At 34.9% G+C, this 26158-nt stretch overlaps 3 protein-coding genes across 4 annotated transcripts; 2 read left to right on the forward strand and 1 right to left on the reverse strand.

Annotated features, from left to right (window-relative positions):
• Task6 (TWIK-related acid-sensitive K[+] channel 6) lies at positions 1-15796 on the forward strand. Its single transcript, XM_088029512.1, has 6 exons — positions 1-211; positions 8131-8413; positions 8811-9015; positions 12948-13121; positions 13172-13338; positions 15624-15796. The coding sequence occupies exons 1-6, from the start codon at positions 85-87 to the stop codon at positions 15754-15756; spliced, it is 1089 nt and encodes a 362-aa protein (XP_087885638.1). The 5' UTR covers positions 1-84; the 3' UTR covers positions 15757-15796.
• Positions 15797-17648: 1852 nt separating this feature from the next.
• Positions 17649-19126, reverse strand: RpL7 (ribosomal protein L7). Its single transcript, XM_088029513.1, has 4 exons — positions 19032-19126; positions 18523-18813; positions 17986-18331; positions 17649-17794 (listed from the first exon to the last, which is right to left on the reverse strand). The coding sequence occupies exons 1-4, from the start codon at positions 19040-19042 to the stop codon at positions 17684-17686; spliced, it is 759 nt and encodes a 252-aa protein (XP_087885639.1). The 5' UTR covers positions 19043-19126; the 3' UTR covers positions 17649-17683.
• Positions 19127-19276: 150 nt separating this feature from the next.
• Positions 19277-23697, forward strand: LOC148179981 (uncharacterized). Of its 2 annotated transcripts, none has more exons than XM_088030327.1 (9): positions 19277-19409; positions 19646-19968; positions 20010-20886; positions 20934-21103; positions 21157-21387; positions 21431-22765; positions 22815-23015; positions 23074-23463; positions 23512-23697. In XM_088030327.1, exons 1-9 carry the CDS (start codon positions 19370-19372, stop codon positions 23665-23667), a joined length of 3723 nt encoding a protein of 1240 aa, XP_087886453.1. In that variant the 5' UTR covers positions 19277-19369; the 3' UTR covers positions 23668-23697. The 2 variants fall into 2 exon arrangements, with proteins under 2 accessions (XP_087886453.1, XP_087886454.1); XM_088030328.1 differs by having other exon boundaries at positions 19649-19968.
• Positions 23698-26158: the final 2461 nt, after the last annotated feature.

Below are 26158 nucleotides of genomic sequence, written 5' to 3' on the forward strand. Positions count from 1 at the left end.
TGATGTGGTTGACCGGAGGGGGGTGCGCGGGGGGCAGCTAGCGGCGTGGGAGCCCCCCGGCCCCAGCATGACGCGCGCTAGAGAATGAAGAAGCAAAACGTTCGCACGCTATCTCTTATCGTTTGCACCTTCACGTACCTGCTGATCGGCGCTGCCGTCTTCGACGCTCTTGAATCTAAAACCGAAAATCAACGTAAAGTCGTCCTACAAGGTAAAAATTAAAAATATTAAAAACATCATTTTGTAATTTAGCACAGTTAAAGCTTCGAAAAGTGTCCTCCCCAAAGTTGATTGCTGTAGCACTAAAACTGTTTGAACTACAAGCTTCAAATTGAACTACTGAAAATTTTCGATTCATCCTAAAAATGAAAAATCCTAAAACTCGTTTCGTTGGCTCGATAATTTTGTAAATTAACCAAAAAAAAGTAAACAATTGGTTTAGGTTGCAATTTTTATAGTGTAATTCGTTTTTGTTGCAAATGTTGCAATGGCGGTGTTATGTACAGTTGGTTTAGGTGGCAAATTTTAAAATTTTTATCGTGTAATTCGTTCCTGTTGCAAATGGTGCAATGACAGTGTTGCCGTCTTCGACGCTCTTGAATTTAAAACCGAAAATCACCGTAAAGTTGTAGAATTAAACTAAAAATATTGAAAAACAGAGATCTATTTCCACGGCGCAAGTCGTAGAAACTCAATTTAATTACAATTCATTTTCTGTTCGAGCACAACAGAAAAACAATTTAATAAAAATCCACATTACTAAGTTCCAGAAAAATTAAACAATTAAATAATACGTTACAAAATAATTAAATTTTTCTCGGGAAAGTTATTTCAAACAGAGCACAGTCAATTGCTAGAATTTTATTTCTTTTTCGTTTCTCTCGTATTTCAGTTATGAAACACAAAAGTCATGAGATGTATAAATATAAATTATACCCTCACACCACACATAAATAAATTTGTTAATCTTGTAGCTTAGCAGTGCGATTATTTTTACATAAAACAGTGGATTTTAAAGGAATTTAATGGATAATCTCGTACATACTTAATTTGTCGTTCATCTACTTTTCGAAAATGTGTTTATCTTTGTGTATTGACCTTTGGTTTTAATAAAAATGTAAAATTAAATGGGCATTAATAGGTGTTAAAAATGACAAGCTTAAACCCACAGATGTGTTAATTTATTGCAACAAAGTGTACTTCCGATATCTGATTACATTGACACCTGATAATAACATAAAACCAAACTTGCTCTAATCCACAGTGCATAAATCATAAAGTACAATCTGTTGCCTTATTTTAATTACACGTTCGTAATCATATCAAAATGGCACATACGAAACTTGAGAGATAAACCTCACATGCAAAAGACGACATTGAATCCTAAATTAACCAACAAATTTAATATACAATTGGTTCAGGTTGCAAATGTCCACCTAAGGTAACAAATTTTTATAGTGTAATTCGTTCTTGTTGCAAATGTTGCAATGGAGGTGTTATGTACCTACAGTTAGCTTAGGTTGCAAATTTTAAAATTTTCACCGTGTAATTCGTTCTTGTTGCAAATGTTGTAATGGCGGTGTTGTTATGGGGTACAAAAGACCATCGTGTAAGTTCTGTCATTGTAATGCGCCGCAATTAAATTTGTTTGTTACCGTTTTTAAACAGCAATCGCATCAGAGAAAGAACTCACTTCACTTGAAACATGTTTATGGACTCGCAGTAAATTAAGTACGTAAAATTGAGGCACAGGAATTTTCATGTCAAAATTAGCAAATGTTAAATCTGGGGGACAATAATGCCAACCTTGTCAAGTTAAAAATTCCAAGATTTTAATTAAGAATTAAAAAATTGCTGTCAAAGCAACCAAAATCGACTGTCAGTGTAATTTTTCCTGAGTATAATCAAGTTATCTATGTTTATTTTGACTATTGTACAAAATGTGTAAATCAATATTTTCCCACAACTGATTGCGTTTCATTGATACATAATTACGAAATTTAGTTAGATAAACAAACCTCTAAACGTATTGGAAACAATACATGGACTTTTACCTGGAATTTCGTTTTTAGGAAACAATCACCTTTCAAGTGCACATGTATCCATTCATGTGACGATAAGCTATTCAACAAGCAACGCATTTCTTTGATAAAGTGCGTTCAAATGTCAAATGGTTGTCAACAAGCTCCGGACATGCTTTTGACAAACTGAACACAAAAGTAATGTGGCAGAGACAAACGATGTCGTGGACAAAAATGAGATTTGCATATCACAGGATTCAGAGGATATTCTGCCGACTCATCATCGTACAATAGATATATTTTATCAGATTTACAAACACGGACTAACATGAAAAGTGTTAAATTTTAAAAGCGCAAGGAAAATTTATCGGGGAATTTGGTGGATGCGCCGGGCTAGACCATTGTTGAAATCGATGGACTAGAATAGGTTAAAGTTCATTTTACAGGTGAAAACAATTTCCACACATTCCAGACACTCACTCGGTATAAACGCAAATCAACTCGTCCAGTGTAACATCTTGTCCATTAGAAATTTCGGCGCTCATTATAAATTCCCGTTTTAATAAGGAGCAATTGGTGATTCATTATTTCCAAAAACCCAATTACAGAAAACAAAAACACGACGAGCGTGAAAGGTGGAAAAGAACCAATTTGAATTCTAAATGAAGATGCACCTTTAACATTTTATCAAAATATCGTTAGCTAACAATCTTATCCCGCACTGTTTTCCTACTTCATTAATGTTTATGTAGCGTACAACCAATTTAAAGTGATTTAGAACTTTTCTCAAGATGTTTAAAGCCGCAACAGAGCTTTTTCACGCTATGCACATTATTAAATATGAAGAAACTCACGTTCCGTGTTTGCGCTCTATTATTCCTCCAGAATTGTTTAGTTCGTATTTATTCAGTTTATTTACTTGTTTTCTACACCGGAGAATGCCTGCACTTACGCTTTCAATAGAGAAATCGCGATTTACCTGAAAAAGTCGCAGGGTGATGCAGTTTGTTTAAGTTGCAAGCGCCACTTATCTCCTCCTCCGCCCAACTTTTGGGCTAATAGATCAATTAAGCTTGGAAAAGTACCCTGATTGCTGTAGCACTAAAACTATTAGAACTACAAGCTTCAAATTGAAGTGCTAAAAAATTTCGATTTATTCTAAAAATTAAAAATTCTAAAATTGGACTCGTCGGCTCGATAATTTTGTAATTTAGCCCAGTTAATAGTTAAGTTTGGAAAAGTGTTCTCCCGAAATATGATTGATGTAGCACTAAAACTGCTTGAACTACAAGCTTCAAATTGAACTACTGAAAAATTTCGATTCATCCTTAAAATGAACAATTCTAAAATTAGTCTCGTCGACTGGGTAATTTTGTAATTTAGCACAGTGAATAATCAAGCTTGGAAAAGTGTCGTCCCAAAATTTGATTGCTGTAGCACTAAAACTATTAGAACTTCAAGCTTCAAACTGAACTATAGTTCGTACAGTGAGAGTTTGAATGACAGAAAAGTCACTAAATCTACGCAATAAAAAGTGTTCCATACGCGCGAAATTTAAAATAACAAAGTAACCCCAGTTACTGACAACCCTGTCAACCCATTTCGCGTAGGAATTTAGTGTTTTTAGTGTATTTTGTAGCATAATTTGCTGCCAACCTATATGTCAACTGTCGAAATATCCCAATCTCTCACCGGATATGCTATACTAAACATTTTCGATTCATCCTAAAAATGAAAAATTCTAAAATTGGTATCGTCGACTCGATAATTTTGTAATTTAGCAGAGTTAATGGCCAACTTTGGACAAGTGTGTCCTCTCCAAAATTGGTTGCTGTAGCACTAAAACTATTTGAACTTCAAGTTTCAAATTGGTCTACTGAAAAATTTCGATTCATCCTAAAATAGAAAAATTCTAAAACTGGTCTCATTGGTTCGATAATTTTGTAATTTGGCACAGTTAATAGTCAAGCTTGGAAAAATGTCCTCTCCAAATTTGATTAATGTAGCACTACAACTATTAGAACTGCAAGCTTCAGATTGAACTACTAAAAATTTTCGATTCATTCTAAAAATAAAAAATTCTAACATTGGTCTTGTCCGCTCGATAATTTTGTAATGAGGCACAGTTAACAGTCCAAATTGGAGAACTGTATTCCCTAAATTTAAAAGCTGTAGCACTAAAACTTTTCGAACTACAATGTTCAAATTAAACGACTGAAAAATTTCGATTCGTCCTAATTATAAAAACTTCTAAAATTGGTTTCGTCTGTTCGATAATTTTGTAATTTAGTAGAGTTATAAAACTGTTAGAACTACAATCTTCAAATTGAATTACCGAAAATTTTCGATTCATCCTAAAAAAGAAAATTTCTAAAACTGGTCTTGTCAGTCTATCATTTTTTAATTTGAGACAGTTAACAGTCAAGCTTGGATAAATGTCCATCCTAAATTTGATTGCTGTAACACTAAAACTACTGGAACTACAACTCTCTAATTGAACTCCTGAAAAATTACGATTCCTCCTTAAAATAAAGATTTCAAAAATTCATTTCGTCGGCTCGATAGTTTTGTAATTTAGCACAGTTAATAGTCAAGCTTGGAAAAGTGACCTTCCAAAATTTAATTGCTGTAGCACTAAAACTATTAGAACTACAAGTTTCAAATTGAACTACTGAAAAATTTCGATTCACCATAAAAATGAAAAATTCTAAATCTGGTTTCGTCAGCTCAATAATTTTGTAATTTAGAACAGTTAACAGTCAACCTTGGAAAAGTATGCTCCCTAAATTTGATTGCTGTAGCTCTAAAACTACTCAAACTACAAGCTTCAATTGAACTACTGAAAAATTTCAATTAATCTTAAAAACGAAAAATTCTAAAATTACTCTCGTCTACTCGATAATTTTGTAATTTAGCAGCGTTAATAGTCAAGCTTGGAAAAGTGTCCTCCTCAAATTTGATTGCTGTAGCACTAAAACTATTAGAACTACAAGCTGCAAATTAACCTACTGAAAATTTTCGATTCGTCCTAAAAATTAAAAATTCTAAAAATGGTTTTGTCTGTTTGATATTTTTGTAATCTAGCACAGTTAATAGTCAAGCTTGAAGAAGTGTATCACTGTAGCACTAAAACTATTCGAACTACAAACTTCAAATTGAACTACTGAAAAAACCTTTTTGAGAAATGGCACTAATTAATTAGGTAATTTTACCACACAGCAAATTTCATGCACAACTGGCAATCGTCAAATTCTAGGGGACAATGATGCCAACCTGTCATCCGAAAATCTCCAACACTAATTCATCAAGATTCCAACTTTAAATAAAAAAATAACTGTCGAAGTGGCCATTTGCATCGTAACCCGACTGTAGATATTAACTTTGCATGTCTTAGAGCCGTCGCTGACTGAAATATTTAACAACACTCATGTCGCAGAAGTTTAAAACTTTTGAGATTAATCCATCAAACTTGTCAGTCTCCTCACGCCGATGTTTCTAATGGTGATGTTAATAATAATTGATAGGTCTGTGTTTATGAGTAAATGAATTTATTCGTTGAAGAGCACTCAAATTGATGACCCCCGTTTTTTTAATTAAAATTTTCGAACTAGACTTATCCATTGGAAATGTGCCTTGATCTCGATGAAAATTTTGCTTATCAAGACCCGAGATAGATCCGTTAACAAGAATTCCAGTCACTTGTCACATTCCACACAGTGTTCAGTGAAACATGCAAAATTGCGTTTTAATCAACGAACCTCGTTCCAGCAGGAGATTAGCACAATTGATGCATGCAACAAATAAGGGTGTGTTTATGGTTCTCCACCACCATCATTGTCGCACATCATACATATAAATCAGTTTCGGGCGACCTTTACTACTGTCTACTGATTTAGTTTCGTATTTATGTAATTCCAAGTTTGTCTATTTAATAGTGTTGGGTCGATTTGCAATGGAATTAATGAATCTGCTCGAGTTCGAAATTCGTAGTGTTTGGAATGTTCCAATATTGATAAACTTATCAAAAATAAAACAGCGACAAATGCGTGCGGATTTGATTACGCGGTTGCAAATTAGTTGCGTCAGTACATGGAGAATTTGAAAATAAAATTTAACGTTTAGGATTTTTATAAAACAGGATAAAATGCTGCAGATCGGAACGAATTAAGCTAGAAACTATAAAAATCAATTATGCACATAAAATAAACATGAGATTAAGTGGATTTTCTAAGCTAGCAGCAGCTCATTTTATTTCGTTTTGCCTTTACTGGTAATCGACATCTGTTGCAATTTCTATTTTTCTCATTCATTCAACGAACACCTATAATTTGGCTGCTATAAAATTGTATTTGCAATTTTCAATTTGCTAGCATTTTTTGTTACTTACCTAGTTTTTACTGTTTTTTTCGAATATTAGTTTAAGTTTAAAAAAAAATATTTTGCGAACTGAAATTGTATTTCTATTTTTCAAAAAGCCCAAAATTAACTTTTTTTTTATTTAAACTTAAGGGTAAAAACCAAAGTATAGACCTTACTGTCTCTGTTGTCCTCTGTTTAACACAGAATTACAATAATTACAATGCTGACCTAAAATAATTACAAAGTGAGCAACACAAAGAACACAATTGGCATGTCACTAAAACAGTAGAAAAAGCACATAATTGAAAATTTCTAAATATAATTCGGTCGATTTCTCGCTTATTTTTGGAGCAAACTTGCGGTATTTGGTCTCATTTTAAGCAAAATTTTACGCAGAATCCGAAACCGTGCGATATATTTACGTGCGTCAATAAATAAATAAATTAGAAGCGTTTAAAATTGCTGATAGTAAATTTTTAGTCCCTTTATGTACAAACCTCGATATCTCGTTTATCTTCGAAACAAACTTAAATTATTCGTGCTCATTTTGCGCTGAATTTCGCGCAGAATCCAAAACTGGGCGATATATTTGCGTACGTTAAAAAATAACCGAACTAGAAGCGTTTAAAGTTGCGCTTGGTTAATTTTTAGTTCCGAATCTTTTGAAGCTCGATATCTCCGAAACTAAGACAGAGCGAAATATGGAGTTTTTACCATCGTTATTCTCGTCCTAAAGGCGGTAAGAATCATGGGTTACATATTCTAAAATTTAAGTTTCAAAGTTGTCGAAAAAATTAGCAGAATTTGAAAAAGATAAGTTAGATACCTGTAGTGGATACATGTCAGTTTTAATTAATAGATGGCAACACAATCAAATGTCAAAGTTATTAATAATCATAAAATACAGTGACGAAAAACATAAAGATACAGTGTCAAAAAATAAACTGATAAATCATTAATAGGAGCTTATCAGAACTACTAATAATAGGCATTTAAAAATTATTAACCTACAAGAGGAAACTTGTGTCTACAATGTCATTGTTAAACCTACAATAATCATCATTATGCCTACTTTGAAAGCATGATTTACACAGCTCAATTTTTGAAAATTTTTAAAAAATTCTGCAGAAAAAATAAGAAGTAATCATTGTAAAAACCATTTTACACGATCAAATTTTGAGAATTGCTCTTCAAACAAATATTCTCGGGATAAACAGCGAAATTAGAGAAAATATTTTTGCAAAAATATTGTAAAAATTCACAAATAATTTCAAAATTCTGCGCATTAACAATGCGCCAAGTGAAGAAAAACCGCTGATTTTAGAGGCGGACAGGAAACATTTTTCAGCATTCATTTTATGACAAATCTTGAACGTCAATTTGAAAGAAAAATGCTCAAATTTTTATTCGAAAAAATTTAAGAAAAAATATGATCGTTTCAAACCACCTTAAAATGTAAATAAAAAAATTACAAAAATCTTAAATTCGCCGGGAAGTACTAGCGCCAGCCAAAACATGCAAAACAAACTGTACAACCCGTAAAGAGTAGCAACGAAAACTTCCAAATTTAAAAATTTAAAACCAAAGTTGGAAAACTTAGAATGTAAAACAAAGAAAAAACTTGGAACAACGTAAATATCCGTGAAGTTTGATTCAAATCCTGAGAAAAATCTGCAAAATTTGCGGTTATTGGCGACAATAACAGAATCTTCTTTTGGTGACCTCATTAACCCTATTAACTTCTTTTCAGAAATCCAAGCAATAGTTAGAAGAAAATACAACATAAGCGACGAGGATTTTAGGATAATGGAAACAGTCGTCCTGAAATCCGAGCCGCATAGAGCCGGCCAACAATGGAAATTTACTGGAGCCTTCTATTACGCGACCACAGTGTTAACGACGATAGGTTACGGTCACTCCACCCCCAGTACCATCGCGGGGAAATTATTTACAATGTGTTATGCTATGATAGGAATACCCCTCGGTCTCGTCATGTTCCAGAGCATAGGCGAGAGGGTCAACAGGTTAAGCAGGTATGTTGTATTCCTGGCGAGTTAATGCCGCCAAATTACGAGAACTGGTAAACAAGCTTCCTGTTTACTGCACGTTAAACGCGGACACCTAATGAAAACATAAGGAGTTCCCTAAGGAGCCCGCTTTACGACTTTTTAATATTCTGGACTCAGTCGAAGCCATCCACTAAATTTTATTGCCAACCAAGCCACGCCGGTTAATTTCAATTTATGACAAAAAGTAAAATCGTAAAAACAATGGGGCTTAAACGTGGGATGATTACAAAAATTACAAGTCGTTTGAAAACGACGCTTAGTTACGCAATTACGTACTCAATTCCTGCAAGATAGAGAAATATTCAGTGACCTGAAAGTGTGCTCGTCCCGGCGCCTCCACCAAATTTACTTCTGCTTGCAGTGTAATAATTCGGTCCGTGAAGTCTTCCCTGCATTGTCGGCAAACAGCAGCATCAGAATTGGACCTCATCTGCGTAGTGACGACGCTCAGTTCGTTGACCATAGCTGGTGGTGCTGCCGCCTTCTCGCGATACGAAGGTTGGAGCTATTTCGACTCCGTTTATTATTGCTTCATCACACTCACTACTATAGGATTCGGTGACATGGTAAGTCCATTAAATTACTTGGCGCAAAAACTTCAAATCAATCAATTTTTCGGTAAAAAGCTTTCGGGAGTGTGGTAATAATCGGGCATAATAGAAAACTTGTCTCGTAAATAAATTACTGATAATCCGTCTCGGTCCTTTCAATTTCGGAAGGAAAAGTTGCTTTAAATTTCCCTGGCGATAATCATAAATCTGGGGACTGTATTAAATAAAATGCCCCACGCATTAAACTGTCGGAAAAGTAAATCCAATACAAAATGCGAAAATTGTGACATAGTCTAGGTAATACATCCGTGCATAGCTATCGTTCCTAATGTCCACATAAAGTTGGAAAAATGTCGTAAATTCGTTTTCTCAAGTGGATAATATTTCACTGACGGCCGGGAATATTGGTACTTTTATTTGACATTATTGCCATAATTTGCTTTATAAATTCTCAAAACCACTAGTTTCATCGTAGAGACGTGGATTCGATGGGCGGTTTTTCGCGAAAAAAAAATCACATTCAATCGATTAAAATTTTTCAGTTTTTTGTTTATTGGCCAAAACTAGTAAATTATTTGTCAGATCGATCTCAAATTTGGCCAGTTGATAGATTTCAAGCTCCTCTTTCGATAACTGAGTTACGGCCGTTTCAATTTTTGGGTTGTCGCCAGAGGGCCAAATTTTCGAAGGTTCGAAACAATCCGTGCTCAATATCTCGGAAACGATTAGAAATATTGAAAAACCGTTTGCGCGTTTTACATAAAAAATAGTTCTTAGTTTTTCCAAAAGTCAAGAGTTGCAGTTTTTCGCGGAAAATCATGACTAAAACTATGCCAAACTTCTGATATCGATATCTCGCTTATTTTTTTGAGTAAACTTGCGTTATTATACAGGGTCCGGCAACACTTGTGTCCACCCCCAAAATCGTCATTAATTTTAAAGATAAAATTTTGAAAATTTGCATACGCTCACAGTTGACAAAGCTCTAGAAGCTGACGCAAAAATTTGTTTTTTATCACCGATAGTTTTGGCATCGCGACGCCTTAAAAATGCAATTTTTAGTTAATTGTGAGGGTTTGTGATATCAATCTCTAATTTTTTTTTAATATAAATGTGTTAAAAATATCTCAGTTGTTGTTTTAGATTCAATGGAAATTGTCTTCAAAATTTGAGAAAAAAGGCTGTTTTATCAAGTTAGTTTTCAATTTCATTACGTCAAAATTGGGAACTACGTTTACACTCATCTGTCAAGATTTTGTTTCACTAATGACATCTATCCTTTGTAACTTTAGATTGTAACAAAAGTCTTACCTGGTGAAATTGTCGCTTTGTCGATGTTAATTAACGATTTCTGGTGTCCATAAAGTGCAACATGCCCGTGTTAATCAAAATTAACCTTTGTAAGAGTGAATGAAGTGACTTGTGAAATTTTGGTGTAAACGTTGTTTGCCGCTGCGCTGTCATAATTTTGAAAACTAACTTGATAAAACAACGTTTTTTTCGTAAATTTTAAACACAATTTGCATTAGATTTAAAATAAAAACTCAGATATTTGCATCACAGTTATGTTGAAAAAAAATTGAATTCGCGAATATTTCTGCAAAAACTCAAAAATCGCTAAAAATTATCGTTTTTAGCAAGTGGATGAGCGTAAACCATAAACTTTAATTAAAAAATAAATATAAACTCTGCGATTTTTGTGGTCGTCGGAAAAATACCGTGTACAACACGTGTTGAAAATTCGATTTCACACTCGTGGTTCAATTCTGCAAAAACCGTGTGAAATCTTCCATTTTCAACACTTGTTATACAATATACTATTTTGCATCAGTTTCTAGAGCTTTGTCAACTATGAGCATATGCAAATTTTCAAAATTGTAACTTTAAAATTAAAGACGATTTGGGGGGTGGACACAAGTGTTGCCGGACCCTGAACATCATTTTACACAAAATTTTGCGCAGATTCCAAATATGGGATTGAAATTAAAATCCGACAACAAATAACTGAGTTATGGCCGACCAAAGTTTCGAATAGTTAATTTTCATTTTTCCCAATTTTTCCTAATTTCGTTGAACGATGAATCCATGGCCGCAAGAATTTTTAATTTTCGTCAACAAATAACTGAGTTATGGCCGTTTGAATTTTTGGGTTGTCGCCAGAGGGCCAAATTTTTGAAGGTTCCAAAACAATTCGTGCTCGATATTTCGGAAACTATTTTAGATATTCAGATGCGGTTTGCGCCATCGTTTTTCTCGCGATTTTTCACATAAAAAATAGTTCTTAGATTTTTCTACAATCGAAATTTGCAAATTTTCGCAAAAATTTGTGACTAAAACTATGCCAAATTTCTGATATCGATATATCGCTTATTTTTTAGAGTAAACTTAAGTTATTATACATCAGTGTACGCAGAATTTTCCGCAGATTCCAAATCTGGGATTTAAACTCAGATCCGACAACAAATAACTGAGGTATGGCCAATCAAAGTTTGGGAAAGTTGATTTTCATTTTTTCTCATTTTTCGACATTTTTAAAGTTAAATATCTCGGAAACTATTAGAGATATTGAGATGCGGTTTGCGCCATTCTTTTTCTCAGCTCATTTTGCGTTAGAAAATGTTTTCAAAAGCTCAAAATTCGATAGTCGATTTTTTGCGAAAAAAAATTCCTACTCAAACGATGAAAATTTTTATTTTTTTTTTCTTTTTGGCCATAGCTTGTAAACTATTTGTCCGATCGATCTCAAATTTGGCCAGTAGACAGATTTCGAGCTCCTCTTTCGACTGATGTATAATTCATAGCTATTAAACGTCGTTTTCATTTTGAAAACATTGATTGAAAATTACCCAAAAATGACGTTTTCAAAACAGTTTTTGGCCAATGCCTCGTTTATTTATTAAGCAAACTCAACAAATTTGGGTCTCATTTTACGCAGAATGTCACGCTGAATCCAAAAACATGCGAATTTTTAAATTTTCGTCAACAAATAACTGGTTATGGCCGTTTGAAGTTTTGGGTTTTCGCCAGAGGGCCAAATTTTTGAAGGTTCGAAACAATCCGTGCTCAATATCTCGGAAACTATTAGAAATATTGAAAAACCGTTTGCGCCATCGTTTTTCTCGCAATTTTTTAGATGAAAAATAGTTCTTATAATTTCCAAGTCAAAAATTGAAGTTTTCGAAAAAAATACACGACAAGTTCTAAAATCGATATCTCGCTTATTTTTTGGAGTAAACTTACGTTATTATAGCATTTTACGCAGAATTTTCAGCAGATTCCAAATCTAAATTTGAAATTCAGATCCGACAACAAATAACTGAGATATGGCTGATCAAAATTTCGGATAGTTGATTTTTGTTTTTCAAATTTTTAACCCTAAATATCTCCGTAATTACGACAGATAAAAAAACGGTTTGCACCATCGGTTTTCTCGCGGTTCTTTAATAAAGAATTCGCTCTCCGATTTTCCCAAAATCTAAAAAAAAATCCATGTCAAACGTTTGTTAAGTGACACAGATTTTTTTATAGTAAAACGTATTTCGCGATGTTAAAAGTTCAATGAGCCGTATCTAAAATCCCCTAAAAGTTTAATTATCAACTTTTAAATAAGTTATAGTATACTGAAGAAGAGCATTTTGTGTGCTCGTTATCAATTTTTCTCCAATTAATTTAATGCAAAAGAATAGACCCCGTCCGGACTTTTATCGAGTTATGAAAGGGCGCAATTGGAAGACCGGCAACAGCCCTTAATTATTTAGCCCGTTCCAAAGTTCGGGGGCAATAAATATCGTAAATGTTCCCCAGACCGTCGTCGACCAACCCTCGAAATTCTTCCCATCAACTTACAAACCAACCGCTCGTTTCTGAGGCAAATAAGAACTTGATTAGAACGGCAACAACCACAAGAACACAGTCGAGGACTTTTAACTTGAAACATACATTTTCAGGTAGCACTCCAGAAAGACAATGCTCTCAGTAAAAAACCAGAGTACGTCATGTTTGCGCTCATCTTCATCCTGTTTGGCTTGGCCATTGTAGCAGCTTCATTGAACTTACTCGTTCTTCGTTTCGTCACGATGAACACTGAAGATGAACGGAGAGACGAGGCGCAAGCTATGCAGGTTCGTTTTGTGCTTTTTATGAAAACAATCATCGATGAAAACATTTACAGGCTCTGGCTGGGGCGGTGAGACTCGAGGGCGACGTCATCACGGCCAATGGCTCAATTTTGAGCGGCCAAATGGGCCATCATTGTACAGAAACCACTTCCCTAGACGCTGATGATACCTCCGTGTGTTCTTGTCATTGTGGCTGTTTTACTTCTAATAGTAGGCACAGGTATGTTGCGGTTAGAAACTTCACAAAGTTCTTGAGCTTATCACTGAAGAACTGAATTGTTTTTAACATTGCCACCAACAAGCTTGTTGTTGAAATGAAGCAACTAATTATTTTTTGCACGTCAAATAATTAAAATTGCCAGTCGTCCTTGCTAAATTCCGAGCAAATTTAGCGGTTATAGATTTTCCTATGTCAAGCTTCAAAATATAAATTACCGTGCGTTATTAATTCAAAGAAGACAAGAGAACAAAAGGTTCAAAAACGTTGTTATTAAATCAATTCTTTGGGTTTTCAGGTGCTAAAACCGAATGAAACAGCAATTTAGCAACTTTAAATTAAAACAAAATTCCTAATAGTCAAAAATTTATCACAATAGAATGATTTTCCGTCACTAAAACTAAAACAGTGCTTCTGCTTTTTCATTGAAAACTAATTTAATTTAGCGTTTATTGATTTTCTACGCGAGAATTTCAAAATAAACATTCATCGCCTTTCGTCTCGTTTTTACACAAAGAATAAAATTCTAGCAATCTGAAGTGGTGTGTTTGTGAATTATTTCATCCGAACTGGAAATGTCTAATTAAATTCTCTGTGAAATGAGCAAGTTTTAATGAAAAAGGCGCAAATCTGTAAGCTATTAACAATATGTATTTAATTCATGCCCACACTAATGAACGGAGCAAATCTAATGCACTCGGAAATCTGCATTTTCGTCTGGCATTTAAAATGATGTTTAAAAAAATATTGTGTTCAATGAAACGTGACGAAGAATTAGATGCTTAATTAGACGTAGTTGCATAAGTTGAAAATCCACGTTATGTGACTTTTAAGCTTGTTAAAAATGGTGGATGCGCCGGTTAAAATGTGATAAAGATATTTTAGAATTATTCATTGCGACTGTTTGTTTTTAATTTGTAATATTTAACTAGTTCTGATTCCGAATCTATAAACCGTTTTGTTCCATCAGGTCAGGACTCAGATTTAAAAAATAGCTATTTGTGTACCAAGGCCAAAAAGTGGTTCTTTTTTGGCCAAACCTTTTTTTAATGGCCAAGGCGCTACCCGAGGCCAGAAAGACGGCGTGGGCAAAATGGCACTTTTTGGCTGTGATACACACAAGATTTTTTAGGCGACATCATTAAATTTACAAGTTAATTAATTTTTATTTATGATTTATTGATTTAATCAATTATAACAACTGAATAATTGTAAATATTTATGAATCCTTCAGAAAAGTTCATATTTTCTTTATTTACATTTGCAGTTTCAGCACGTGTAGCTTCACAATTTGTATGAATTAGGCTTACTGTGTTTTTTAAAGTTGTTGCAGGAGCACTGCTATCCATGTTCATTTTCAATAATTCAACACGTCTTTGTTGCACTTTACAGCAGTTTGTCCATTTGATTTTACCCAAATAATTATAAAATTGAGGGTAATATCGGTATCTTGATGTAATATGCGAAACTATGGATAGATGGCGCCACCACAGATCGGCCGAAAATGTTTGCGGCCAGAAAAGACTCACTTTTAGGCCGCTTTTAAGGCCTAAAAATTTCATTTTCAGTTTAAGTCGCCTAAAAAATATATTTTTTGCTGTGCAAAATTTCGTTTTTTTCACTTTTTCTTGAAAACTTGCAAAAGTTATGGGATTGCTTGACTGTGTCTTGGAAAGCTAATTTAATGAGCTATAAAACTCATCGCTAGCGTCAGTACTTTCCGCGGGATTTTTGAAAAACTGATCTCATGCAATTTTACATATAATTCAAAAATGATTGCATCGATTTTTTATTGTGATGCATCATTGGAAAGGTAGAAATTTTGCCTTTTTGACGCGCTGACAAATGCATTGATATCACTTATCACTTAGAAGTGCAGGACATAAAACAGAGAAGAATCATTAGGGTCATTACAAGTTCGACAATCTCCCATAATTTCAGTACCTCTCAGTCAATAATTGTAATTTTTTTTGGAGTTGTTCCTCTTCAAGTGTTTTTCAAATAGGTGAATTTGAAAATTATAGACCAATAAACACAGACTTATTTAATTACCTTTCCAATGATGTATTATAAAGTCATGATTTTGCAAGTTTAAAGTAAAAGTGAACGCGCGGTACATAAAAAAAACTTGTTTTACAAATTTCGTCCAAATCTTGTTGACAAGTTTATTATTGCATTTTTGTCAAATTTTCGCTTTTTCAGTCAAAATTGAGAAACTGAGATTTTGTCCCGTCTTAGCTGAATAATATAATCGTAAAGTCGATTCTATCAGTTATTGATATTTGCAGGTTCACAGTACGAAGGTCACCCACGCAAATCAGGCATCTGCTTCCTGTTCTGCCGATGCACGAGCTTCATCTTCCCCAAGGGCCAATATTGCCCCCACCGGCGATATACCCCAACCATAGGGCTTCGATATGATTTCCCGGGGCATAAGCCTACATGTTCAATGTGATACGTAAAAACTAGATAAAAGTAATCAATTCGAACGAAACGTTAGTGGTTTTTAATCATCGATTGTGTGTAAGAATGAGAACTAGTCTCACTTTATGAAACAATAACCGTAAAACCGCACTAACTGAAATGTCTTATGAAAAAGTATGAAAATAAAAATCGATATTTTCCATTTTTGACACAAGTTTCGTGATTTCTGTGGTTTTCATACTTATATTTGAGTTGTGTGGGCGGTAGTCAATCGTTTGTATACAACTTGATGTAATTTCGATGTTAATTTTGCAACCTCGACGATTCCTTGTCTTCTTCCGAATCAATTTCAGTATTTATAGTACCTTACGATAGGTATACAAAGTATTATACGGGTTGGAAAGTTACCCACTGAAATTTGGGATCAAAGTATTACCTAGTTGCCAAATTTTATCTGGCGCTCTTCTGGGACCTCATCGAAAAACGCCAACTTTTATCACAAAATCTGTTGGCGCAAAGTTTTAAAACGCGGAAATGACATCTGTTGCTAATCTTAATTGGAAAAATTTTGATGAGTTTCCAAAAGCGCGCACAGAAAAAGTGAATGTTCTTCCGTTTCCTTAGAAATTCATGCTTCTCCATGCCAATGAAACCGAAAGTTGATAAGTGGTGCTTCCTGAAACAATGCTTCTACCACACTGAGCTTAAGGGCCTCTGAAAAACCCTTAAATGTGAGAAATCTGCTCATGCTGTCCATGCAGAACAGAACACATTCCAAACGTTGGGCAGATTTTCAAAGTGCATTGTAAATAACCAGACTGCATTGTACATAATCCAAGTACTGATTTCGTCATTTTTGAAACAGTATCGTTTAAAATTGTACGTAGACTTTTGATAAAACTTGTTTTAAAGAAAGAACATGTCTAATCGACGCATTCAAGAACGGTTATGAATTTAGGCCTAACATTTAAAGTAACAATATTAAATAGATTTTACACTTTTACCAGAACTATTGTAGACATAGTACATCTAAATTTTAATCAGACGCGTGTAAAACACGTTTTAAGAGTTGTTCTTTCTGTTAAAACTTATGTAAGTATTGTATCATTTTTGAGTCATAGTATGTAATTATAACTAAAAAATGTGTCAACCATTTGAAATGTTACCTATTAATTAAGCTTTTTATTGAGATTGTAACTGCTGGATGGTTTAGATAGGTTAAAGTTATTGTACATATTATTACCTCGTCGCAACTGAACAAAAATAGCCTGTAAAGGTGTAAGTATACATAGTTCTTTCCGTCAGAACCAGTGGATGTCCACAATTGCCAATGTAAAGTTTATAACAAATGACTTATTTTCCCACCGCGCACGAAAAAACAGTCAAAGCGTGTTTGTCAATAGTCTCCTGAATGTTTGCATGCTCTGCAAAAGATTGTAGATATTCCCCCAGACTCGTAGCATCTTGAAATTTATTTTTTAAATTGGTCATTGTTCTAAAGAGATCTTTAAAAAGGACCATGTGTAAATAACCTTTTACTAAACTAAATATTATAAAAATACGAAACAAGGCAAGAAATGGACACGTGTTGACCACATGTTTCAATATCATAATTTTTTAACCACTAATGCTTAAAAAGTGACTTAAAACAACCTCAATTGAGATCTATCTAAACTTATATTAAAACTACACATAAATTGTAAATAATTTTTAATAAAGAAATTAAACTGATGACATGTATGCATTAAAACCACATGTGTACTGCCAAATATGAATTTGTTTTTATTAAAAAGTAAAGAAATTATTGGAGTTTTCATTATTCTTACCTCAAGGAGTTTTTCTCCACTTCTAAAAAGGGACTTGGGATATTTAGGTATCAATAAACTTCACATTTTTACATAATTTATTATATAAACCTTGTTTCTTAAACCATCCTTCTCAAGAGTTCATTGACTTTGTCTTCCCTGTTGCCAAAATCACCTCCCTCAACATAATGGTTTGTCTTCTTACGCCATCCACCAGTAGGAGTGTTCAACTACAAAAAAAATCATCAGTAACAATCTCTCACTAAACAAAAAAATTGTCCCATGCGTTTCCAGCTCCTCCAAGCAACTGAATTACTTACAGGAAGGATAAACATGATTTTACTCTACCAACATGTTTTACCACATTACATAAATAACAGTAACATGTAGATCATATTGGTGCAACCACAAGACAACTCACCTTAAAAGGCCACAAAAAGTTTGAGGCATATTTAAACTTAGGTCCAACAGTAAAAATTTCATGGATCAAATCTTCAACGCAGATAATTCCACTCTTTCCCAAACGGTTTTCAATGATCTGATTGCTTGTGATGGCAATGCGTTGACCGTTGACTTTGGCGAAGCCCCTCTTGTAAATGAGCTCCCTGACGGATTTCAAGTTGGGGTACCCCCAGGTAATGTAAGGTTCACAAATCCTCAACATGTTGATGGTGGCTTTGTTCAACTTCACAAACACGCCATTGTTGATTTGGAGCAAGCGGAACAATTGGAGGACTTTGCGGACTTTAGGGGCCACCTTGTTGATACTAAAACGAAAATAACGTGACGAAAACCGGTGTGATGATTAATAAAGTGATGTTTCAAGCCCCACTAGCAGTTAATTGTACATAAATGCGTTTGTTGGGCACTGAATTGATTTAGGACAGCATGGAAAATGGCACGCTAAATTCGACATGCCATTAAGAAACAGTCCACATAAGAAAGTCACGCGACTTACCCCTTGATACGAATAACGAAAGCTAATTTAGCTTCAGCTGGAACGTAGAAGTTGCTCCTATTTTTCGCTTGACGCACCAATCGAATTTCATCACGTTCCTTCAATCTGTATTCTTTTACATATTGCTCGGCACGTTTGAAAATATCTTTCCTCTTCTTGATTTGTTCCGACTTCTTCTTAAGGATGGTTTGAAGTCGCTTTGCCCGGTACGCATCGCGCTTCTTGCGGTGCTTCAAGATAGACTCAGGGACTGCAGGCAGCCCTTTAACAGTCTTCGTTTTCTTCTCAGCCCTACAAAAATAGAACAAAATATGTCAATAAAATACGAACACATTGCCGACAATGGGATGTAAACATGTTGGGAACTTAAAAAATACCAACTAGAGAGAAAATATGTTTAGGATAATTTCGCAACTTCCGTGTTGTGTCGAAATTTAATTCATTTTTTAATAAATTGGTAGTAATAAGACGGATGATTGAAGAAATGTAAGAAAATGTTAAGTACTTACGTCGGCGCCATTGCAGTTTGGTGGAAAAGAAAGACACTGAAATGTTACCAATTCACTTTTTGATTTGGGGGAAAATTCTACCAACCTAAATCGTAATACATGCGGGCAGAATTGTGGACTTATTGAGGGCTCCAAAAAGAAAATATTTTTGTATTTGAAATCCCAGAATCATTCTTTAGTTGTAAAAAAGGTCAAAAAGCCTTCATATAGTCAGAAAAATTAAAAATGAAACAAACCAACTCTTTGACAGATGACGTTTCTCCCCACCACTGTCAACAAAACACGTGCGATTTGAATTTTATTTTGATTTTAGAATTTTTTATATTTAGGCATTAAAAATGATTTTGGGGGAAGACTCTGCATCAGACTCTGGCAGAGGTGAGTTTACTATCATCACCTTTCATTCATAATCACGCCATTTCGGCACTTTTTCTTCTAACCTCAAAATTGTCTTCACAGAGATAACACACGAATTTACTGTTTCCAAAGACTTATGTTAACTTTTTATTGAAATTGTACCTCATGTAAAATAAAACAATTGATTTTGTAATCCTAAAATAGTACTTTTTTAATTTGATTCTAACCTTAAAATCCCACTAAAACCTATTTTTCAGCAGTCAATGCCTTGGAAACTTTTCAAACCTCCGAAAAAACTACAGCAGAAGACCTGTCGCAACTTCTCCAGCACCCAAATGCCTTGAGATATTTTAAATTCAATTTAGACCAGTATTGTGAAATTCACAGACTTAAAATTTTGAAGATAACAGAGGCTGCAGAACTGGAGGAATTTCTGAAGAACCCTAACACCTTTCAAAAAGCGTTAACAGACCAAGAGCAGTTCCATTCTCACTTCTTAAAAATTGTGTTACCAATTTTAGTAGAAAAATGCAATGAATTCAAAGAGATTTTTGAAGTAATTTCAGACACCCTAGCTAAGGTGAGTTGGCTCTTTCAAGTTGTACCACACTGAAAATTTAGTGTCTTTTCAGCTCAAGAGAATTCCTGTGTTATTTAAGCGACCAATTTGAAACAGACAAATGTTTCCAGAAGCACAGCTTATGTAAATCATTCATCAAATTTTCCACATCACTGTACCCCTCTCTTGGGGTAGTTGCGTTTAAACTATTTTTCCATTCGTTTTGTAAAACCTGTCGGATTTTCAGAGACATTTACAGAATGTTCCTATATTTACTGCAAGTCGTCGGTTTTGAACTAAAAGAAGACTTCAATATCAGCAAAATAAAGTATCAAGTGCAAGACCCTGAACTACAACAGTCTCTGGCGATTTTAAACGAACTTTTGAACGTCGTCACCAAATTAAAAGTTGAATTAGAACACGATGTCAACGGTTTCACGTTTTCCGACTTTCTTAAAAACATTTTAAAGTCGGTAATGTCGCTATCAACACCTAATGGGGTTTGCTACCGAATTTTTTTCACGGCGATCGAAATAAATCCGTTGCTTGTCGAGTCTGTTGCTAATGAAACGTTCGTTTATATCATGTTGGGCGACAACTCCAATTGTAAAAACGAGTATGAAACACTGATTATCAAAATTTTCGACGTGTTTAATAAACTGCATCGCGTTCAAAATTTGATCGCCAAAATGATCCCCATTTTGAAATTAGCCGTGGAAAATGACTCTCGCATTGAAACCGTGTACAGATTCAGGGGCGCAGTTGACTCACCCCCACAAAACGCGCTGTATAATGTCGACACCATGTTACCTAAAGTACTTCTCGACTGTTTTACTAACTCCATTGTGAGTTTAGCCAGTTGGCAAGTTATCAATGTGTTTAAAACCATGTTATTCCATTTGAACAAAGCTGTAGAGGAGTTACCCGAAGGGAAGACAGGTAAAGGCAGAGGCGGCGCCAACCAGCAGTCATTTCTTTTTTTTTAGATTGTATTTACATGGAGATTCTCAGTAGTTTCACTTGTTGGATTCTTCAGAGTGCACGAATTGCGGAACATACTGTAGCGGAAACCACAGTTACGAAGTTTGTGGCCGGTCTAGACGAGCTTAAAGGCATTTTGGCCAAGTTCGGAGGCACAATACTACAAAAGGAACATGTAAGCACCTCATGTAATCTTTCAAGAACTTTTTTTCATGTAATTTCTTACAGAATCATGTGTTAATGAGGGCGTTCTTAAACATCTGTTTTTATTGGGCGGAAATGTACATGTTGCTCGAATATTACTCCTCCACCAACCAAATTACGATGGAAAAGAACATGGGCACTAACATATCTTCGTGTAACATCACTTACTTACACTCTTACTTGGGGGAGAAAGAATGGTACCTGATTTTCGAACGGATCAACAATTTCGGGGAAAAACCATGCAAAGAGATAATGGTGGGTCTCTTTATTAAAATCACGAACTAAACTGCGATTTCAGCAAAAACTGATGATCCAGAAACTAAGAGCGCTTCAGGTGTTCAACGTGGGTAACACCGAGGATGTTACCGCCTCCATTATCCGAACTCTATCGTCGGATTTTGATGAGGAATCGGAGATTTTTATGGACGATTTCGTGGTCAACAACCTCCTCAACCAGATGCCGGCGACTACCATCATAAGCTTGTCCGAAGTCATCGTAAGGGATCTAATTAATAATGACTTTACAACACTTGAGCGGCCTCACATCTCCGACTCGCAACTTCTTGCGATGGGAATTCTGACGGTTATCTTCACACGAATCAACAAACTGTTGAAGCAAAAGAGGAAACACGACGATGTGGGTCTGAGGAAAGCTCTATTTTCGCGGGCTGTGGCGACGTTGCCACCGGAAATCCTCCTCGGAAGCGTTGAAGAACACTTCGGAAACATCACCGAAATTGTCGTTGAAACGGAAGACACCATCGACCTGAAGTTGCACGAGGGTAAAATCGAACTCTTCTTGGATTTAGTGGCGAAAATCAACGTGGTTTTTTGCCCGGAAAATGTTCAAAAACTCGTAATCTTGCTCCTGATGGCACTGCGCAAAGATCTTAGTTGTTGCAGCGACTCCGTTCAAAGAAAATGCGAGACTGTTGTCATCAGTGTCGTTCAACACAACAGATTTACCCTGCTGGATCTTTTTGAGACTTCGGTTTTGTTGAGGCTACTGGGGCACTTCGTCAGATGCGACGATTTCTTCTTCCATGTGGCGCAAAATGTGTTCAAGAGCGACAAAGACATCGCTGCTTTTGAGTCCGGAATAACTTACATCAAGGAGCATCTTAAAGACAACAAGTGCTTGAGATTTGCGGTGGTGACTTTACATCAACTCGGCAAAGTAAGAAAAAGTAAAGTTAGCTCGGAATCGAAAGAAACGTGCAATAAGTACAAATCCGCTCTTTGTGGTAAACTAGCGAAGAGAATCTTAAAGAGTGAACCAGAGGAGTCGTTGATCGAAGCGTTCGCACTGGTTTTAAAAGCGTATTTAGTGAAGGACGAGAATGACACTCTCTCAAAGCTGAAGGTGTCTTTGGATGGCTACCTCGAGCTTTGTTTGGTCAGTACGCGCGAAGAAACCCTCAGGGGTTGTTTACTGTTGTTCACCACGACCCTCCATAACAAGTGGGTTTTGGGGGTGAAAAACGAGCTCGTTTTAAGAATCTGGAACACAATGAAAAATGTGGCGATGAAGAGCGACACGCTGGAGGAGTACTCGCAGCTGGTGATGTTGGTCACGACTCTCATTCCTAACGAGCAGTTTTCCGAAATCTTCCCAGACTTGCTAAAATCAACGGTAATAACTCCGACTTTCTCTTTCGCTGTATAATGTTGTGTTATTTCAGGCGAACTCGATCGATTCCAGCGCCGAATTTAGTAGACACTTGAAAACTTGGTCCTGCATCGTATCCACGAATTTCAACCCATTTAAAACGAACGTTTTGCGTGAGCAGCTGGAATTCCTTTTGGAGAAGCTCCTCCTCGTGTTGAAATCCGCTTATGAAGAAGTTATCCAATTTGAGATTTCAATTATTCAAGCAAACCACGTAATAGACGTTTGTCATGGAAGTTCTAAACGAGCTTAATTTATGATTTAATTTATAGGTCCCGTTAACTGCTCCCATAATGGACTTTTTACTATTATCCGTGTCAACTTCATTAATGAGCAACTCGCACGACTTCGTTCATTGTTTCAATTCAAACGTATCGTTGCTTGAAAATCTTTTGAAATATAGAAAGGCATTAATTATGGATCGACTCCCGCCGTATCTGCTTCAATACAGAGTTTTACTCAAAGAACTTTGTTTGAAGAGTAGCTCTGCAATCACGTTGACGGAGAATGAGGCACAGAGGATTGCAGATTGCGCTCATAAATTTGAAAAGTTGACGAGGACTCTGGTGGAATGTACAAAAGACATGGCGAGAATTGCGATGTATTTGATCGCTGATATTTTGAAGCAGTACGAGACGGACACTTTGTATCCAAACGTTAAGGTCTGTTCACTACCAGAAGAATTAACAAACTGAACTTTTTTGTTTCAGAAACATTTAAATAATTGTCTATACAGTCTGATTTCCTTGTGCGACCACCACGCCGTGCAGTATTTGATGAGGGTTCTCAGCAACGCGTCGACGGAAATCTTCAAAATTATGTATGAAAACTATAAGAAATATTACCGGTTTACCGGGAAGGTGTAACTATATTTTAATAAAACTATTTTTAAGTTCTTTTGTGTTTAACTCTCGCAAACAGTCACTTAAATTTTAATTGTTTAGTGTGTAAGTTTTTATGCGTTGTGTGACTAATAAAAGTTATAAATTAAGAGTTTTTACGACAAATTATTCCGTAATAAGTGCGCAATTTGGAAACAAAAACTGGCATCATCACGAAACGCCTCATTTTTATTTCCTTTCTCTAGGGCGTGTCGTATGAATACGAATCTATCAATTAGCCATTGTTCACTAAATTCGTTGCTGAAAGTGTAGATACCGTTTCTGGTGCGTGGGATATCCGGAAGAAGTATCGACTTCAGGTCCATGTTATAAAAGTCTCATGAAGTCGAACGGATGTGGCTTGTCGAACGATTATTTCAACTAATACTTCCCTTGTTAGAGTGAAAATGGACCAAGCGTGACCCCAGTTCACGTTTCTTTAGATTCGTGCGGTTTTAAGCTTAGTTTTTAGTTGGACGATATTGGATCAATATCATTTTTTAACAGTTTCATAAGTGATTTACTGCAGTAAAAAATTATCCTCATCATTGTTGAGGGAAAATCATTTATATAATGGTGTGATTTATGCAGCGACATGTTCTTTTCAGACTGCAGCTCTATTGTTTGTTCGTGACTTTATTTTTTGCTTCTAAAATAAAATATCCGGGCAATGTAATAATAACATCCATAGGTACATTTTTTTGCTTGGAAATCAATAAAATCAATGTTTGGGAATGATGTAATAAAATACGTTTTCTTGAAAAAGAGTTTAAATTGGGTAGAGGTAAGTATGACAAATATCAGATTCGCATTCCGTGCTGTGGGATAATCAAGTTTTGTAGGAGTCAAACAAAGCTAACACCTTTTTTGATGACCTATTTTCGATTTGTAATTTGTTCGGCTTTTTTTCCACGAGTATTTTATGGGAAATGGAGTTCTGCGTTCTTCTTTTCAACTAAATTCTTCAGATTTATTATTCTCGATTGTTCGTAAGGTGTTTTTTTTCGACTCGCTTTTTGAACCAAACTGAAATTTTAATTAGAAATGAAATAATGAAAAAGTTACCTGAAGTTATTACGAAAAATCACCAAAGGTCCTCCATTGGCGATCCACAATGGCAACGCGTAAATTCAATTTCCCCCGTAAACAAACACTTTACAACTTTAGGTTCATCACAACACTTTGAAGAAACCACTTAAAAAAAAAACAAAAAAATCTAACTCAAAATAATCCAAATTTTGACAATTTGGCTCTGTAGAACCAGCATTTCTCTACCACGATTATTGCTAAACTGACGGGAACTCCCATAAATACATTTTTTGCCACTTGCTTTTAATTCCCAACTTTTCGATGATCTGGACTGACATTGACATTGATTTAGTTTTTTACAATTTTTGTATTTATTCTTATTTAATTATACCTTAGTAGGTTGTAATACGTGAATATGCAAAATACAGAGTGCTTTTAATATTAATTTTGATTTTTAAGACCAGGCAAAATATGGCATCATCTTTTACAAAAATTCGTAATTTCGACACTTCTTGTGCTACTGCAATGAAATTTGGGAAAGTTACTGTTTTCAAATGGTTTATTAACTACACCAAATTGCAAAATTGTAGAGCAAAAAAATTCAAATTTTAGAAATTTTTATTTTTGAGACCAACATAAAAGTTACCATTCCTGCACTAAAATTCGTAATTTTTGTAATTTTAGGGCTCCGGCTATGAAATTTGGGGAAATTTCTATTTTTGAGTTCTTTATTAACTCCACCAAATTACAAAATTGTAGATGGACAGGCACAGATTTTAAAAATTTTTATTTTTCAAATCAAGCTAAAATTTCCCATATCCTGCACTAAAATTCGTAATTTTGGTAATTTTAGTGCTACAAGTATAAAATTTGGAGGAAACACTATTTTTAAGTTGTTTTTTAACTCCACCAAATTGCAAAATTGTAAAAAAAAAACTCAAATTTTAGAAATTTTTATTTTTGAGAACAAGCTAAACGTGTCCACTTCCTGCACTAAAATTCGTAATTTTTGAAATTTTAATGCCACAACTATGAAATTTGGGGAAATTACTATTTTTGCGTCGTTTATTAACTCCACTAAATTACAAAATTGTAGAGCGAAAGACACAGATTTTAGAAATTTTTATTTTTGGGGTCAATCACTTCCAGCACTAAAATTCGTAATTTTTGTAATTTTAGTGCCACAACTATGAAATTTAAGGAAATTACTATTTTTTAGTTGTATATTAACTCTGCTAAATTGCAAAATTGTAGAGTGAAAGACAAAGATTTTAGAAAGTTTTATTTTTGAGAACAAGCTAAAAGTTCCCACTTCCTGCACTAAAATTCGTAATGTTGGTAATTTAGTGCCACAACTATGAAACTTAAGGAAGTTACTATTTTTGACTCGTGTATTAACTCCACCAAATGGCAAAATTGTAGAACAAAAAACACAGATTTTAGAAAT

Source organism: Gnatocerus cornutus, chromosome 2 (genome assembly GCF_029298725.1).
Source record: "Gnatocerus cornutus isolate USDA-ARS CGAHR chromosome 2, icGnaCorn1.1, whole genome shotgun sequence".
Classification (NCBI taxonomy): domain Eukaryota; kingdom Metazoa; phylum Arthropoda; class Insecta; order Coleoptera; family Tenebrionidae; genus Gnatocerus; species Gnatocerus cornutus.

Excerpts from the sequence above, each read along its gene's own strand:
- Task6 (XM_088029512.1), top strand. The coding sequence starts at position 85 with ATGAAGAAGCAAAACGTTCGCACGCTATCTCTTATCGTTTGCACCTTC. Across the intron at positions 212-8,130 it reads ACGTAAAGTCGTCCTACAAG|AAATCCAAGCAATAGTTAGA; the intron begins GTAAAAATTAAA and ends ACTTCTTTTCAG. Across the intron at positions 13,122-13,171 it reads ACGAGGCGCAAGCTATGCAG|GCTCTGGCTGGGGCGGTGAG; the intron begins GTTCGTTTTGTG and ends AAACATTTACAG.
- RpL7 (XM_088029513.1), bottom strand. Across the intron at positions 18,332-18,522 it reads TTCGTTATTCGTATCAAGGG|TATCAACAAGGTGGCCCCTA; the intron begins GTAAGTCGCGTG and ends TTTTCGTTTTAG. Across the intron at positions 17,795-17,985 it reads ACTTTTTGTGGCCTTTTAAG|TTGAACACTCCTACTGGTGG; the intron begins GTGAGTTGTCTT and ends TTTTTTTTGTAG.
- LOC148179981 (XM_088030327.1), top strand. The coding sequence starts at position 19,370 with ATGATTTTGGGGGAAGACTCTGCATCAGACTCTGGCAGAG. Across the intron at positions 21,104-21,156 it reads CAATACTACAAAAGGAACAT|AATCATGTGTTAATGAGGGC; the intron begins GTAAGCACCTCA and ends AATTTCTTACAG. Across the intron at positions 21,388-21,430 it reads AACCATGCAAAGAGATAATG|CAAAAACTGATGATCCAGAA; the intron begins GTGGGTCTCTTT and ends CTGCGATTTCAG.